Source organism: Camelina sativa, chromosome 8, assembly GCF_030686135.1.
Source record: "Camelina sativa cultivar CO46 ecotype springtype chromosome 8, ASM3068613v1".
Classification (NCBI taxonomy): domain Eukaryota; kingdom Viridiplantae; phylum Streptophyta; class Magnoliopsida; order Brassicales; family Brassicaceae; genus Camelina; species Camelina sativa.
In genome coordinates this window covers 28,743,320-28,757,915 of record NC_141887.1, presented here as the reverse complement: position 1 = coordinate 28,757,915, position 14,596 = coordinate 28,743,320, and the positions used below count along the sequence as shown (strand labels likewise).

Below are 14,596 nucleotides of genomic sequence, written 5' to 3'. Positions count from 1 at the left end.
AACATTGTGGAGTTATTTCAAAAATAAGCTCAATTCTTGTTTCTGCCCACAAGAATGAAGCCTAGTTAAACCCATCTACAATGCCGGCCCATTATACGCTTATTATATTTGTTTTAGTTTAAATATTTAGTTGCAATTCACACGTTCACGGCATCAAAAGTGAAAACCTAAACATGCAATGATTTGGTTTGTTTATGAAAGAAATAATATGCACGTCGCATTGCCCGACCTTTACTACTCATAGTCATAACTAAAAATCTAAGCTTAGTTTTACTAATCTGGAAACTCGAATATAAACTTGTTATTGTTACTTTTACATCTTTAATCTCTAAATCGATCATTGACTTTGCGTTGGAAAGATCTGTCGATTGTAAACACTGCACTTCGTTAATTATTTTATATTCAAACTATACATCCCTATAAAAAATACAAAGATCCGTAAGCGAAATATACTATTAAACAAAAGTTGAAAGAGTGGTGAGAATAAGGATGCGCCCATGTGGAAAAAAGAAAATAAAATAAGAGGACAGATCATTCAAATATTTGAAAAACTGAGAGTTGCATAGGCCGACCTTGCCCCCTTCACGAAAAATGTGAGGTTAATTGTTTTATTTAGTGTAGAAAAATACTCGGTTGGTAATAAATAATACTGTTGAGATATTTAATCTCGAAAACTGATCGTTGACATTTTCTTTGGACAGCCTGTAAGATTTAGATTATCGACTATTAGTTTTTTTTTTTTTTTCTTCTTTAAGTAGGTTATTTCATTGGTACGTAATCTATGTTCCACTAGCATTCAGAAACGAAAAAAAAAAAAAAAGCATTCATTTAGAGAGAGAGAGCATTAAGTAAGCCACCACCTCTCACATTCATACTCAAAAATCTCTCATAATCTTTAATCACTCGTTAATCAGCTAATCTTTTCTCAGTAATTATGTCTATGTATTCGTATTCGGATTCAGAGCTAATATCACTCATTACTAATATAATCTCTTACAACGACGTAGTGCGTCATAATTGGCATTCGATTTCGGTTACGAAGCTCATATCACTATTTGTTAAGGTTATCTCTTTTGTCAGCTCAAGGGATTTCCAATGGCAGCTGAAGAAGCCGGGGTCGAAGCTGATGTCACTCACTAGACAAGCAATCTCTGTCTACAACTCTATGGATTTGGATTCTCAGCCGAAGCCGCTAAGGAAGCTCATATCATTCATTGCTCACAAAACTTATAACGAAATAAGTAGAGGTTCGGATCTTACCAGATTTTCCAAGTTTCAAAATATCTGCATCTATAAGGAATTGGAGTTGGAGTCACTCCTTGGTCAAACAATGAAACTCGAGCCAGAGCCGGAGCTTATATCACTCATCCATCAAATAATCTCCCACGTCATCTCTATGAACCCAGAGTGGAAGAAGCTTGTTTCCTTACGCCCTCAAGTACACGTAAGTTTTGAAGAAGGAAAATTTCATGTGATTGAAGAAGCCATTTGTGTCAACAATAGCAAGTGGGACTGTCATCCTTTAAACTGGAGAATACTCAATATGACAGGATATAGATCCCATTTTGTCTGCCGAGGCTGCAATGGCGAGAACCATGAACAATATGTCAACGCTCCACTTGAGATCGAACACCCATTATTGCATCCAGACCATTCTCTTCAGCTTGTCTTGTTGAAAGGTAGGCATAGTTCCAGGAAATGTTACTGTTGTGAGAAAAAACTCAAAGCGGTTTTTTTTTATTGCTCGGCTTGCGATTGTGCTATAAATTTAGCTTGCTTGCAAAAACCACCGGTCTTGTCTATAGCCCACCCGAAGTGGCATGAGCACACTCTTGCTCTGTTTCCAAGACAAGCTTCTTTAACTTGCAGTCTTTGTGGCTTAGCTGATCTAACCTCCCCGATCTATATGTGTCCCCCATGTGATTTTGTGGTCCATCGAAGATGTATCAACCTACCGCGTGTCATAAGGATATCTCGTCATCCTCATCGTCTGTCTTTCACTCCTTCTTTTGACCAAGGAAATTGGTCTTGTCATGTTTGTCGCAGAAAGATCAACAACGACTACGGAGGTTATTCTTGCATCAAGGAAGGTTGTTCGTATGTGGCTCATTCGAAATGTGCCACACAGAGCAATGTGTGGGATGGAAAAGAACTTGAGAGAGTGCCTGAAGAAGACATTAAGGAAGTTAAGCCGTTTGTGAGGATAAGCGATGGAATTATACAACATTTCAGTCATCGACAACACCATCTGAAGCTTGATGAGAACACATGCAGAGGTTACGACGACAAGAAGCTGTGTCAAGCATGCATCACGCCAATCTATTTCGGTAATTTCTACTTTTGTATGCAATGTGATTTCATTCTCCACGAAGAATGTGCTAATCTTTCTCCAGAAACGCATTATCCGATACATCCTCATATGCTCACTCTAGTAGGAGGATATGATGGTGTTATAGAATACTATGAGGGTAGATGTTTAGCTTGTTATCGGATTTGCACAAGTGGTTTCTTCTATGAGTGCCGTTGCGAAGATATGGGTCCGTTTCTGCTACATCTGCAGTGTGCCACAATTTCTGAGCCATTAATCCATGGAAGTCATATGCATCCTTTATTCCTAACATCCAAACCACACGAGAATAAAATATGTCAGGTTTGCAAAAAGTCAAGACGACGTTCTCAGTTAAAAGAAACATTCAACTGCATTGAGTGCGACTTTGCTTTGTGTTTCAAATGTGCTACATTGCCTCAAAAGGTGAGGTATAAGCATGACATGCATATGCTCACTCTTTCTTATGGGAATGAGACAAACACCATCACATCTTGGTGTGAAATTTGTGAGGAAAAAATAAACCCTGATAAGCGGTTTTATTCGTGTGATGAGTATTGCTGTGTCACCATACATGTTAAATGTTTGATCGGAAAAGACTTATACATGAAACCTGGTTCATCATTTTTCTTCTTTGATGACAAGGTACATGTTCTGCCCAACGACCATCATATGTCTCGACCTATTTGCTCCAAATGTGAGAAGCATTGTCCATACAAAATAGTTTTCCAGTGGTCTGGGCTAATATTTTGTTCAACATATTGTACTTTTACTAGAATAAGAAGTAAACCAATTGTTTGATGGTCATTGCTTTTCTTGTAATTTTCTTTTTATTTAATTTGTATTTTTGTTGTAAGATATTTTCACGGAAATTTGACTCATACAAGTAGTTCTTGAACGAGTTCTTTTCTTTTTTATTTTGGTATTGATCTCAAAGTCTCAAGGAACATATGATTTCATCAGAAAGCAAGATACTTGGTTGAGCCAAACCCCATACCATACCATCCTTTCCCAAACCCTCTTCTATGACTATGAGTCTACGAGTCCCATATTTTGGATCGCAAAACCCCTTAGTTGTATGTCATACGTTATTTTGTTCCTCAAAAGCCCCAAAATGTTCACCATTCTGTACAAATAACTCAGTCCGGTTTGACTGGTTCGGTTCTGTACCGAAATGATGACGAGACAAAATATTAAGGTTATCCAGAACAAATGAACAGTATAAAACACTGTATATATTTTGTTCAAAATTTAAAAAACACTGTATATATTTGGCATTGAGAAGAAACAGAGTTGTAGAAATGTTACGATTTTTCATTACATGGCTCCTTGTTCTTTAACTTTAAGTACATTGTTCAGGAATCTGCTGCAACTACTGCCGGGGAACAAAAGTTCCTATATCCATCACGAATAATGGGCGGTTACTACCTGCATTTCATGATCTTCTGCATGAACTTTTAAATTTAATCATGCAGAAATGTAAGTTTTAGGCTTCAGTCATTTCCCTTCGCTGTTAGTGTATTGTACCATTACTACCTAATCGGACATTGATGCGCTCGTTGTTCGAGATGTTTCCACAAGTACTTTGCTTTTGCGTCAATAATGAATCTTGAACAAGTTTGGGGAACGTTCCTCTGAATCGGCCGACAGTGACATTTTGGTTTTAAAGTAAGACTATTATTTCTTTAATCAGAATTTTTATTATAAATCTAGGGAAATTTGTCTAAAATTTTGCTCTATATTTAACTATATATGAAAAAAAATTGTATTACGAGTTCGTTGTGCATTTTTTCTTTGTTTATGAAGAAAATGTGAAAGTTGCAGAGGCCGACCTGTAATCTAATCTTACACATAGCTCTCATTAATAAAATCCTCAACTGTTCAGATCTCTAATCTCTAACTCCGTCGTTGACTTTGGAGTGGAACAACCTGTAATGTGTAAATTTTGAGGAGGTCTCTTAATTTCTATTTTAATTATCTTAAAATATGCATATACCAAGACAAGATCCACTAGCTTAGGGCCTAGGGGGTATAATTAATGTAAAACTCAAAGTAGAAGACTGCATGAGATTAGATATGGAGAGCACCAAGTTTATTATAATCATTTTCATCATACAGTAGTCATATTCAAAAGGACTCTTTACCACTCATTATTACTCAAATAATGTGAAAGTCTGCAATTTTCACATTATTATATACACACGACGTGTGAGATCAATGTAGTCTTCGTTACCAACGTATCCAACCAAAATGGTTAGAAAAAAACAAAAAGAACACCGTAAGTTTTGTCAAATACAAGTAATTAAAAACCCTGGGTTTTTTGTTCTATGATATCTGATCTTTCGGAGTAAATGCACAATAATATAACAGCAAATGCTTTGCATCAATGACTCGATCGACCGTTCTTCGATATATTTTGTGTTTTAATAAATTTTGTGAGAAGTTGTTATTAAAAGAGGATGTTAATTTTCTTGCGAGTTCTTTATGCATCTATTCAGTGCTAATTCAACTTGCTAGTATATTACCCTTTATTGGACACAAGTCACACAACACAATGGCATCAAAAAAGTCAAAGCGGATCATGATTCTGTTTTGTTTATGATTTATGAATAAAAATGTGAAAGTTGCACAGGCAAACCTATATACACATATCTCAGCCTAATTTATTATTCTAGACACTCGAAGACATACAGTAGTCAGTAGATGGTAAGTTGTAATATTTTACTGGTAGATTTTTTTTATCTCGATATATCGATCATTGACTTTTTGTGTTTGGACGCACCATTGAATTATGCTCAGTTAATTGCAATATTGTGTTGAGGTATCAAAACGTTTGATCGTTGACTTTTGAATTCGGACAGCCTGCTTGAGATTGAGATTGAGATTGTGTCGTGACTTTCTTTTATTAACTACTACATATGATATACTGTATATTTCATGCGTATATTATCATGATTAAGAAAACAAAAAAAAACGTATGATTGATACAAAGCGGACTAAGTTAATTACATTCATAATTACAATCTCTCGTAATACTGTAATATTCTTTCGATTTTCAATGATCTCTCAGATTTCTCGTTACTCAATCAAACAATCTCTCCCGGAGCTCTATGGATTCCGAGCAGGAGGAATTGAAGCTTATGTCACTCATAAGTCAACTATACGATCTCGGAGACATTGTGGAGGATTTGAATAATTGTGATTCGGATTCCATTCAGAAGTGCATATCACTTATTATTCAAATAATCACTCTCGTCAGAGTCAGCTCGACGGATTTAGAATCGCTGCCAGAACAACCGGAGTCAAAACTCATGTCACTCATTTCTCAAACAGTCTCTTGCTTCAAATCAATGGATATGGATTCCCAACCAAAACCGCTGCAAGATTTAATACAACTCATATCTGTAAAAATCTCTCTCCTCGACTCTACAGATTCGGATTTGGAGCCAGACTCCAATTTGAAGCTCTTGACACTCATTCATGAAACATCTGATCTAGAGCCGGAGCCGGAGCTCATATCACTCATCTGTCAAATATTCTCCCTCGTCAAGTCGGAGTCAGAGCCGGAGCCAGAGCCAGAGACAGAGCTAGTACCGCTCAAATCACTCATCTCTCAACTAATGTCTATCAACAACGTCCGCAAGGAGGACCCGCCGCCTATTGAAGGCGTCTGTAAGGAGCCGGAGTGGGAGTTATTCACGCCACTCGTTACACAGCTAATGTATCTCTTTAGCACAATGGACTTGGATTCGCAGCCGAAGCAGCGGAAGTGTGAGTCTCAGCTGATGTCACTCATTAAGCAAATAATCTCTCTTCTCAACTCTATGGATTTGGATTCCCAGCAGAGGCTCATATCACTCATTTCTCAAAGATTGTATTTCTTCAGTCCATCGGAGACAGAGTCGGAGCTCACGTCACTGATCTCACTCATCCCTCAAATACTCTCCCTCGCCATCTCTACGGATTCAGAATGGGGGAAGCTTATTTTGGTATGCCCTCAAGTACAAGTAAGTGTGGTGGAAGAAAATTTTCACGTGGATCGACAAGTCTCGTGGAACACCGATAACAAGTGGAAGTGTCTCCCTTTAAACTGGGAGAAATTCAGGCTAGCAGGAGGAAGAGAAGACGACACCCACTTTCTCTGCCGAGGTTGCAATGGCGAGAACCATGGAGAATATAACAAGGCTCCACTCGAGATCAAACACCATCTTCACCCTAAACATTCTCTCCAGCTTGTCTTGTTTCGCAAGTCTGAGATTAAAACGAGGGATTGCTATTGCTGTGATAAAGAACTCGATGAGATTTTTTATTATTGCTCGGCTTGTGATTATGCTATGAATATTGTTTGCGTGGAGAAACCACCAGTCTTGTCCATTGACCGTTCCAAGTGGCATCGTCAGCATCCACTTGCTCTGTTTCCGAGACTCACTTCCTTGACATGCAACCTATGTGCATTGTCACATTCAAGATGTCCTTTCTACATGTGCCCCCCTTGTAACCTCGTGGTTCATCAAAGTTGTATCAGCTTACCACGTGTCATTAGGATATCTCGCCATCCTCATCGTATCTCTTTTACGTCTACGTTTGACCAAGGAGATTGGTCTTGTGGTGTTTGTCGCAGAAACATCAACAATAAATATGGGGGCTTTACTTGCAACAAGGACGGTTGTTCCTTTGCGGCTCACTCGAAATGTGCCACACAAAGCAATGTGTGGAATGGTGTAGATCTTGAGAACGTGCCAGAAGAAATTGAAGAAGAAGACGTTGAGCCGTTTGTGAGGATAAGCGACGGAATCATACAACATTTCCGTCATCAGCAACATCATTTGAGTCTTGATATGAACACGGGCAGAGATTACGACGAGAATAAGCAGTGTCAAGCATGCTTCACCCCAATCTATTTCGGTAATTTCTACTCATGTATGCAATGTGATTATATTCTCCACGAAAACTGTGCAGAACTTTCTCGCAAAATACATCACCCGATACATCCACATCTGCTCACTCTAGTTGGAAGTTACAACAGTGATATAGTCTGTACAGAACGATGCTCAGCTTGTTATGGGTTGTGCATAGCTGAATTCTTCTATAATTGCGGTAAAACTGGATGTGACTTTCAGCTGCACGTGCCGTGCGCTACAATTTCCGAGCCATTGATTCATGAAAGCCACACACATCCTTTATTCCTAACATCCAAACCAGGGGAGCAGAGAATTTGTTCGGCTTGCAAAAATGCAGAGTCGTGTGCCACAACGGAAACATTCAATTGCATTGAGGAGTGTAACTTTGCTTTGTGTTTTGTGTGTGCTACTTTACCTCAGAAGGTGAGGTATAAGCATGATAAACACATTCTCACTCTTTGTTTTGGCAAAGAGATAAGTACTTTGACGTATTGGTGTGAAGTTTGCGAGGGAAAAATTATGTCCAAGGAACGGTTTTATATGTGTGATGAGTATTGTTGTGTCACCCTAAACATTAAATGCATGCTTGGGGAGGATTTATACATGAAGCCTGGTTCATTGTGGAACCACTACAATAGAAAAGTAAGTGTTCTGTCCAACAATCATATGTTTCGACCTACTTGTTCAAACTGTAAGAAACGCTGTCCACACAAAACAGTTTTAGAAGAGCATGGATTAATATTTTGTAGCCAACATTGTTGGCGTTTATCTCTGCATTGACCAGATAGCTTGATGGACATTGTTCTTGTAAGAAATATTATTGAATTTTTATTGTGTTGTACTTGGTTAGTCAAACACTGATATATCCAATACTTTGCTTTTTGCATCAGTGGTAATTTTTTTTTTTTTTGTTTTTTTTTCAATCTCAAAGCCTCAAATCCGGTCATTCCCGGGTAAAGTTGTGAATGTGAAATATACTAACAGTTGTGACACCACTATCGGGGCGTCTAGATACGATTAGTAAGAGCTTCTATAGTTTGCAAAGAGCTTATCGCAGAGCAAGCTACTGCATCACTCGGAAACTGTTTTATTATTTACTGGTGACAATGCGGTTAAGGTCACATAACACCGCTGTCGTACCGCAGCACCATTCTAGGCCTCCAGATTTCCCAACTCTTTGAGATGACACGCTACCTAAAGCGTAGAGAGGTTTGGTTCAGTTTTCTTCAAAACTGAACACACTATTGGTAAATTTGAAAACGGTCCTTTTGTCTTATAAGCATGAAGCCCAAATCGTCTATCGGGTAACTCTATTCCAATCGGCCTACAAGAATGAAGCCCACTCAGACCAAGGCCTATATGCGGAGAGTCAACGAGGATTCCCCAACTTGTTCCAGAGTTTTTTTCTTTGGGTTATTTCCTTACGATTCCGGCTATTACCGTCTAACCAACCGGTTCGATTGCATCTGCTTTGGTCCAATCAAAGCAAGAAAGCAAGAGTTTATGAATCTGCATTGTGTTTAGTGTTTTTCTCTAATCGCTGCTTATATTGAAGTTTATGATTCTGTGGTTTATTAATGTTGAAGTTGATAAACCTTGTTACACAACTGATCCATATATCCATAATCATTGCAATAGTCAGAGAACCCTCTCTTTCGCTCTCTTTTTTGTTGTTTCAAGAGAATCAGTCAGACGGTTGATCTGTACTCAAAACCTGCTCCTGGTTGTTCAGTGGAAGGGAAAGCCTCTAAGCCAGTTACCATGGCTGCAGGAGGGCCACGGCGACACCTCTGATGCATCTCATCAACAGTTTCAGGTGGTCCAGAAAAGAGTGCTTCCACTGAACCGTCCCTACGATTCCTGACCCATCCCTTTAACCCGAGCTGCTCAGCGTTCTCAACAGTCCAGTTCCTGTAGCACACTCCCTGTACTCTTCCCTTTATCACCATCCTCACCTGCACCAACAATTAGACATCTTCAAACCATATTATCAGAGAACTAAGAAGCATGGTACAATCAAATTTTGGAATATTTAGTAGATATCTAATCCAGTCAGCATCATGTTCATATTATGGTGATTCAGAGAACTCCAAAAGTTGTTAAAACAAACAGGGGAAAAAAAAAGAAGAATAGACCACTTGATAATGCCAAACCAGCATAAAGATACCAATGAACCTCTCAGTTCTCTAGTCCTCTACCGATAAACTAATCAGAAACAGAAGAACTTGCACGACGCAAATCAAAATGCAGATGGGTTTCCAGTATTAGAATTGCATCTCACTCAACCTTTTGATGGACTCACAGACTCCTCAAGTCGGAAACTTCAAATCGCCAACATATGAGACAAACAAAAGAGTCTAGAAGCTGAACAAGCATCATAGTTTTATTTACAGCATAAAATCTCAGTACCACGATTTTGATAATCAATGAGAAACAACAACAACAACTACCCCCCATTCTATATAGAGACGCAGAAGGAAACCTCACGCTATGGAATAAATTCATATGGTTGATTCACAGAGTCAAACAAAGCAAAACCATCATCAATCCACATTGAAACCAAAAAAAAAAACATTTAAGAGGAAAAACCTAATTGAGTAATTTCAACAGGAAACAGAATTGGCTCTCAATTACCCTAAACACCATTAAAAATCTAAACTTTTGTCACAATTACCACGAATTTTAAGGAAAAAATACCGTTTTAGAAGAATCGGATTGGTGGGGAGACCCAGATTCAGCCTGAGTGGCCATGAAAGACACAGGAGCAGACGAGCGAAGCCAAAGCAGGGGACGAGGAAGACGAAGAGCGGCAGAGAACAGAGGAAGAGTACGAAGAGGAGGATTCCGATGGTAAGCGCGAATGAAGAGGCTACGAGGATTACGGGATCTATTAAACAGTGAAGTGGAGATTTGTGAAACCTTGCCGAAACTCAGAAATCTTGTTCCAGTTCCGACAACAATTGATGCCATTCTCCGGTGGAGAGAAACTTTCTCGTGTTTCTTCTTCAGAGTTTTTCTTTTCTTTCTTTTTTTTTTGGTTATTATTTTCCTCAACGAACGATCCCGGTTCTGTTTAATTAACCGGTCCGATTGTATCTGGTTCGGTCTGATCAAGATTATTTCCCAAAATATCCATTGCTTTTTAAGTTTTAACATTAGTGGTAATTTTCAAACTTTGTAGAACATTGTGGGGTATTCAGTAAATCTCTCAAATCTTCTTTTGGCCCATTAGAATGAGCCCAGTGAAACCAATCTTAAATGCTGGCCCATTTAAGCTCTTTTTTTTTCTTTTCTTCTTTGCTTCCCTTCGTTTTCTTAAATGCTGGTCAAGTACTACTACTAGTGTGAAATTGTGAATAGATTCAAATTTCAATGAAAATATCCAAAAAAAAAAAAAAAAATTGTAATTCCAAACACGTAATTTCAACATGTAGAACAGTAGAAGTAATGTTACAGAAATTTGAAACTGGAAGCTTAAATGGACTTATCTTATTGATCATATAAAATCAAGTCAGCCTTATAAGATCAAGTCAGTTTAGTATTTAATACGCTTAGGTTCAAAGCGGTTGAAAATCAAATTGACAAATAATTAATGCAAATGGAATGGTCAAATTATTTTCCACTTTTTTTTTGTTGATTAAATAGTCAAAAGTCAAATTAACGTCTCATGGGAGACTTGGACTAAATATAATTAGTGGCTTCCTTGTATATAGAAAGGATCAAAGGACTCTTCTTCTCAGCCCCTTCAACCAAAAACGAGGAACGAAAGACTCGAGGGAGTAAAACGAAACGAAACAAGGTGGAAACATGGTTGCACGTGTGGCTGCGCGACTTTTAACCAAAATTTGACCAGTCAGAATTTACTTATAATATTCAAATTGTTTTATTACAAGTTGTTATATTTTATTTAAAATGAGTTTGACATGGTTATTATACTTATATCAGACTGCGTTTGAAAAGTGTTTTAATTTAACCCAAGTTTTCTTTAGAAAGTTATTAATTTCGGCTTCGATCGGAGTTATAGTTCCCATAATTCTAAACATGAATACTTCAGAGTTAAGAGCTACGTGAAACATCATGCATATATTGATATTAACCTTCTTTTTTTTTGGATAAAAAGCATATATATATATTTAAAATTAAGAAAATTAAGAAACAAAAGATATCACTATATGCATGATGTTTACCAGTAAACATTAATAATACATGGTTAGCCTGTAGCTCTATTTCTTAATTTTCTTTTGTTAAGTTAGGATCAATTTTACATATAGTTTATAATCAAAGAAAAAAAACATTTATATATCATTTAATTTATATGACATTCAAAAAAAGAAAAACATATCAGAGAAAATATGGGAAAGGAATATATATAATTGTCTACTGTCTACACTCACATGTAGCGAGTTTTTTTTCTTTCTATTTTTCATGGAACACAACACAACTAAATAAAACATAAGAAGACGAAGACCTTTCTATTTTTGTGATCAATATTTTCCAGCCTGTACTTGTGGGGGAGACTCGTGCCGTGCAATCCAATCCGAGAGACACAAAAATATAAATTGCCATGTGGGCCTGACGTGGACCGATCCCACTAAATTATAACATATCAACATATTATTAATCATAAATCATCATCACCCATCATTTTGATGACCATGATTCATGCTTCTTATGCACATACAACTTGATCATCCCTACTAAAAAAATCTCACAAGTCAATCATAACCCCCACATGTATCATCTTTATCACTATAGATGTTTTCGCAAGAAACATCTTGGTTATTAGGATATGGCAAGAAAAAATAACTTTTTCACCAATTAGTAAAAAAGTATGTAAACAATGGTAATTGCAAGTAAAAATAAGAAAGTGGTAAACAAATGTTACGTCACATTCAAAGCTGAGTCAGAAACTCGTTGGCATTGTCAAGTTCATGGTTCTTGCCACTTCATTCTACATTTCTTTAATGTTGCTGACGGATCTTCTTTTTTTCCAAAATTTCTAATAATAATTTTATACTCCATTTTATTAGTGCTGGATTAGGTTTTCGCATCAGCAAATGATTTGGAGGCAATTTAAATTACATTTTTATGTTCATGTGTTGTTTTCCTTTGGTGGAGCTCACATTGAATTATTGTTTTCATATTGACCTTGTGGATAGAAGAAATATTCGAGTTTTCGTTTTGTATACAATTATAAATCTTGAGGGGATCATGTATCTCTATCTATATATGTTAGTACGTTCAATCTTATGTAGTATTAGATAATGGTGGAATATTCCTATATGCATAGCTAATAGCTTTCTGGTTTGATTAATTTGCCCTTAAAATCAAAATCACGTTGTCTTTTTGCGATTTGTTGCGTATGACAGAGACAAGGGAACATTTTTATATTGTTTATAAGATGTATGAATATTTAATTAAAACAATAGCTAAGTGTATACATACACTATCTATAAGAAACAAATTTTAAAAGAATTTAGTAATAATAATATAAACTGGAGGCAAGAATACAAATGTTTTTGCTGATGTATGAAGCGGCATGAACCTTCTTATCTTAAAAATCATTATTGGTGTTTAAAAAAATAATAAGAACAAAAAATATATATCGGAATCACACACGTAAACGTGATCATACGTCGGTCCGTCCAAATAACTACCCACTCTTAAAGTCTTAATTAAATAAGTATGTGGCTGTTTATCATAGTTTGATAGAAAATGAAACCAGGTCCTTCTGTTCTTTTAGTTAAAAAAACTTTCAACTTAACCGTAAACCGACCTGTAAGTTTAAATATAGTATTTTACTTCTTCAATTTTGACAGTTGGAAATTTTTCATATTTAAAAGTTTGGTGTTTGATCATGACTACCTCTAGTTAACTAAATGATACTAGTATATTAGTATTAGATTTAGGGAATTAATTAGTGAGTCGAAAAAAGGGTTAGGATTAGCTTAATCTGCCCCCACTAACTTTGTATCATGAGTGTGAAAGGAACCAACAATTTTATCTACGAAGGCAACAATAACATTTCCATTGGTTTTGTACTTCATTAACTATAATCATTAATATGATTAAATCTTTTCCTGGCCGTACAAACGCTTGAAGTTTCAAGATCATTCTCGAAGGATAATTGTTTAGCAGTTAACAATAACAAAAATATATTATATATAAAGCAATATTATAATTCCATATATTGATTAATCTATTGTTTTTTACCATATATCACCACTCGTTATATATGCATTAGTTAGAAGGTTCGAGAATATTACAAAATCAATGACGATGTTCTACAACAAATACATACAACATACAAAGTTTTGTTGCATGGTTCAATTTATAGCAAACTAAAACAATAAAAATGTTTGCACTTACGAACCAGAACATTCATATTTTCCGGCATCGTAGGTTTATTATGCTTTGATAAATAAAAAAAAGCACTCATTTCTTTATGGATCAGTGACGATTCTACAACAAGTATTGTATACTATGAACATAAGTTATTGTTGTGTTATTTTTTTTCATTATCGTCATCAGAGTCACACCTACCTAGGAACACGTACAGATTTGCTCTCCAGTAAAGTTACACTATTGGTTAAAACAACTAAATAATACTATAGATTGTTATGAAAACACTCATTTGATCTTTAGTAAACAAACAAACAAAAAGAAAACAGCCATTTGAATATAAAATAGTTAGCTATTAAATCACTATCCCCGTATATAAATGTATCTATTGGAGAATGCTAATAGTTATTTTGTCTCTTGGCAATTCTAAACCACTCACAAATTTTGATGATCATGTCCGATGAAGACAGCTTTAACTTTAGCACAACTTTTCTTTCTGATACAATAAAGCTAACTTAATACATCCAACCATTTGATCAACAAATCATTAAAATTCAAATCCGTAACTTCGTTCGTACCTAACATCCATAAATAACGTCTCCATCGACTCTTCTTTTTGGCCTTATTAAACCAATGAGTCAAAATATTGTTTCCAATTAATACAATCAATATACACAATGGCGGACCTACATTTAGTGATGGGAGGTCAGCTGACCGGCCCAAATTTTAGGGAAAAAAATTTATTCACAAGTTTTAGAATTTTTTTAACTAGTTTTATGACTCTAGCCTAATTTACTTTAATCTGACCTTCCTTAATTTAATTATAAAAACAAAAAATTCCATTAACCCACAACAAAAAGAAGGAGTTTTTTTAATTTGTTATAAGTTAAAAAAAATCCATTAACCTAATTTTTAAACTAATAATTTATTCTTTGCACTAAATTAAATAAGAAAGAAGAAAAATATCTCTTACTAGTGTATTTCGGATTCTATTCTTCACGTACAACAGATTCTTCAAAATCAAGTT

At 36.1% G+C, this 14,596-nt stretch overlaps 1 protein-coding gene and 2 pseudogenes across 1 annotated transcript; 2 read left to right on the top strand and 1 right to left on the bottom strand.

The window, feature by feature from the left end:
• The first annotated feature begins 803 nt into the window (after window positions 1-803).
• LOC104708795 (uncharacterized) lies at window positions 804-3,215 on the top strand (annotated as a pseudogene).
• Window positions 3,216-5,289: 2,074 nt separating this feature from the next.
• On the top strand, window positions 5,290-7,975 carry LOC104708794 (uncharacterized; annotated as a pseudogene).
• Window positions 7,976-8,753: 778 nt separating this feature from the next.
• LOC104708793 (uncharacterized) lies at window positions 8,754-10,274 on the bottom strand. Its single transcript, XM_010425424.3, has 2 exons — window positions 9,925-10,274; window positions 8,754-9,182 (listed from the first exon to the last, which is right to left on the bottom strand). Exons 1-2 carry the CDS (start codon window positions 10,195-10,197, stop codon window positions 8,916-8,918), a joined length of 540 nt encoding a protein of 179 aa, XP_010423726.1. The 5' UTR covers window positions 10,198-10,274; the 3' UTR covers window positions 8,754-8,915.
• Between the last annotated feature and the right edge of the window lie 4,322 nt (window positions 10,275-14,596).

Bases quoted from the DNA above. Each gene is read 5' to 3' on its own strand.
- LOC104708793 (XM_010425424.3), bottom strand. From the start codon at position 10,197: ATGGCATCAATTGTTGTCGGAACTGGAACAAGATTTCTGAGTTTCGGC. The intron at 9,183-9,924 runs GTATTTTTTCCT...TTGTTGGTGCAG, and splicing joins AATCCGATTCTTCTAAAACG to GTGAGGATGGTGATAAAGGG.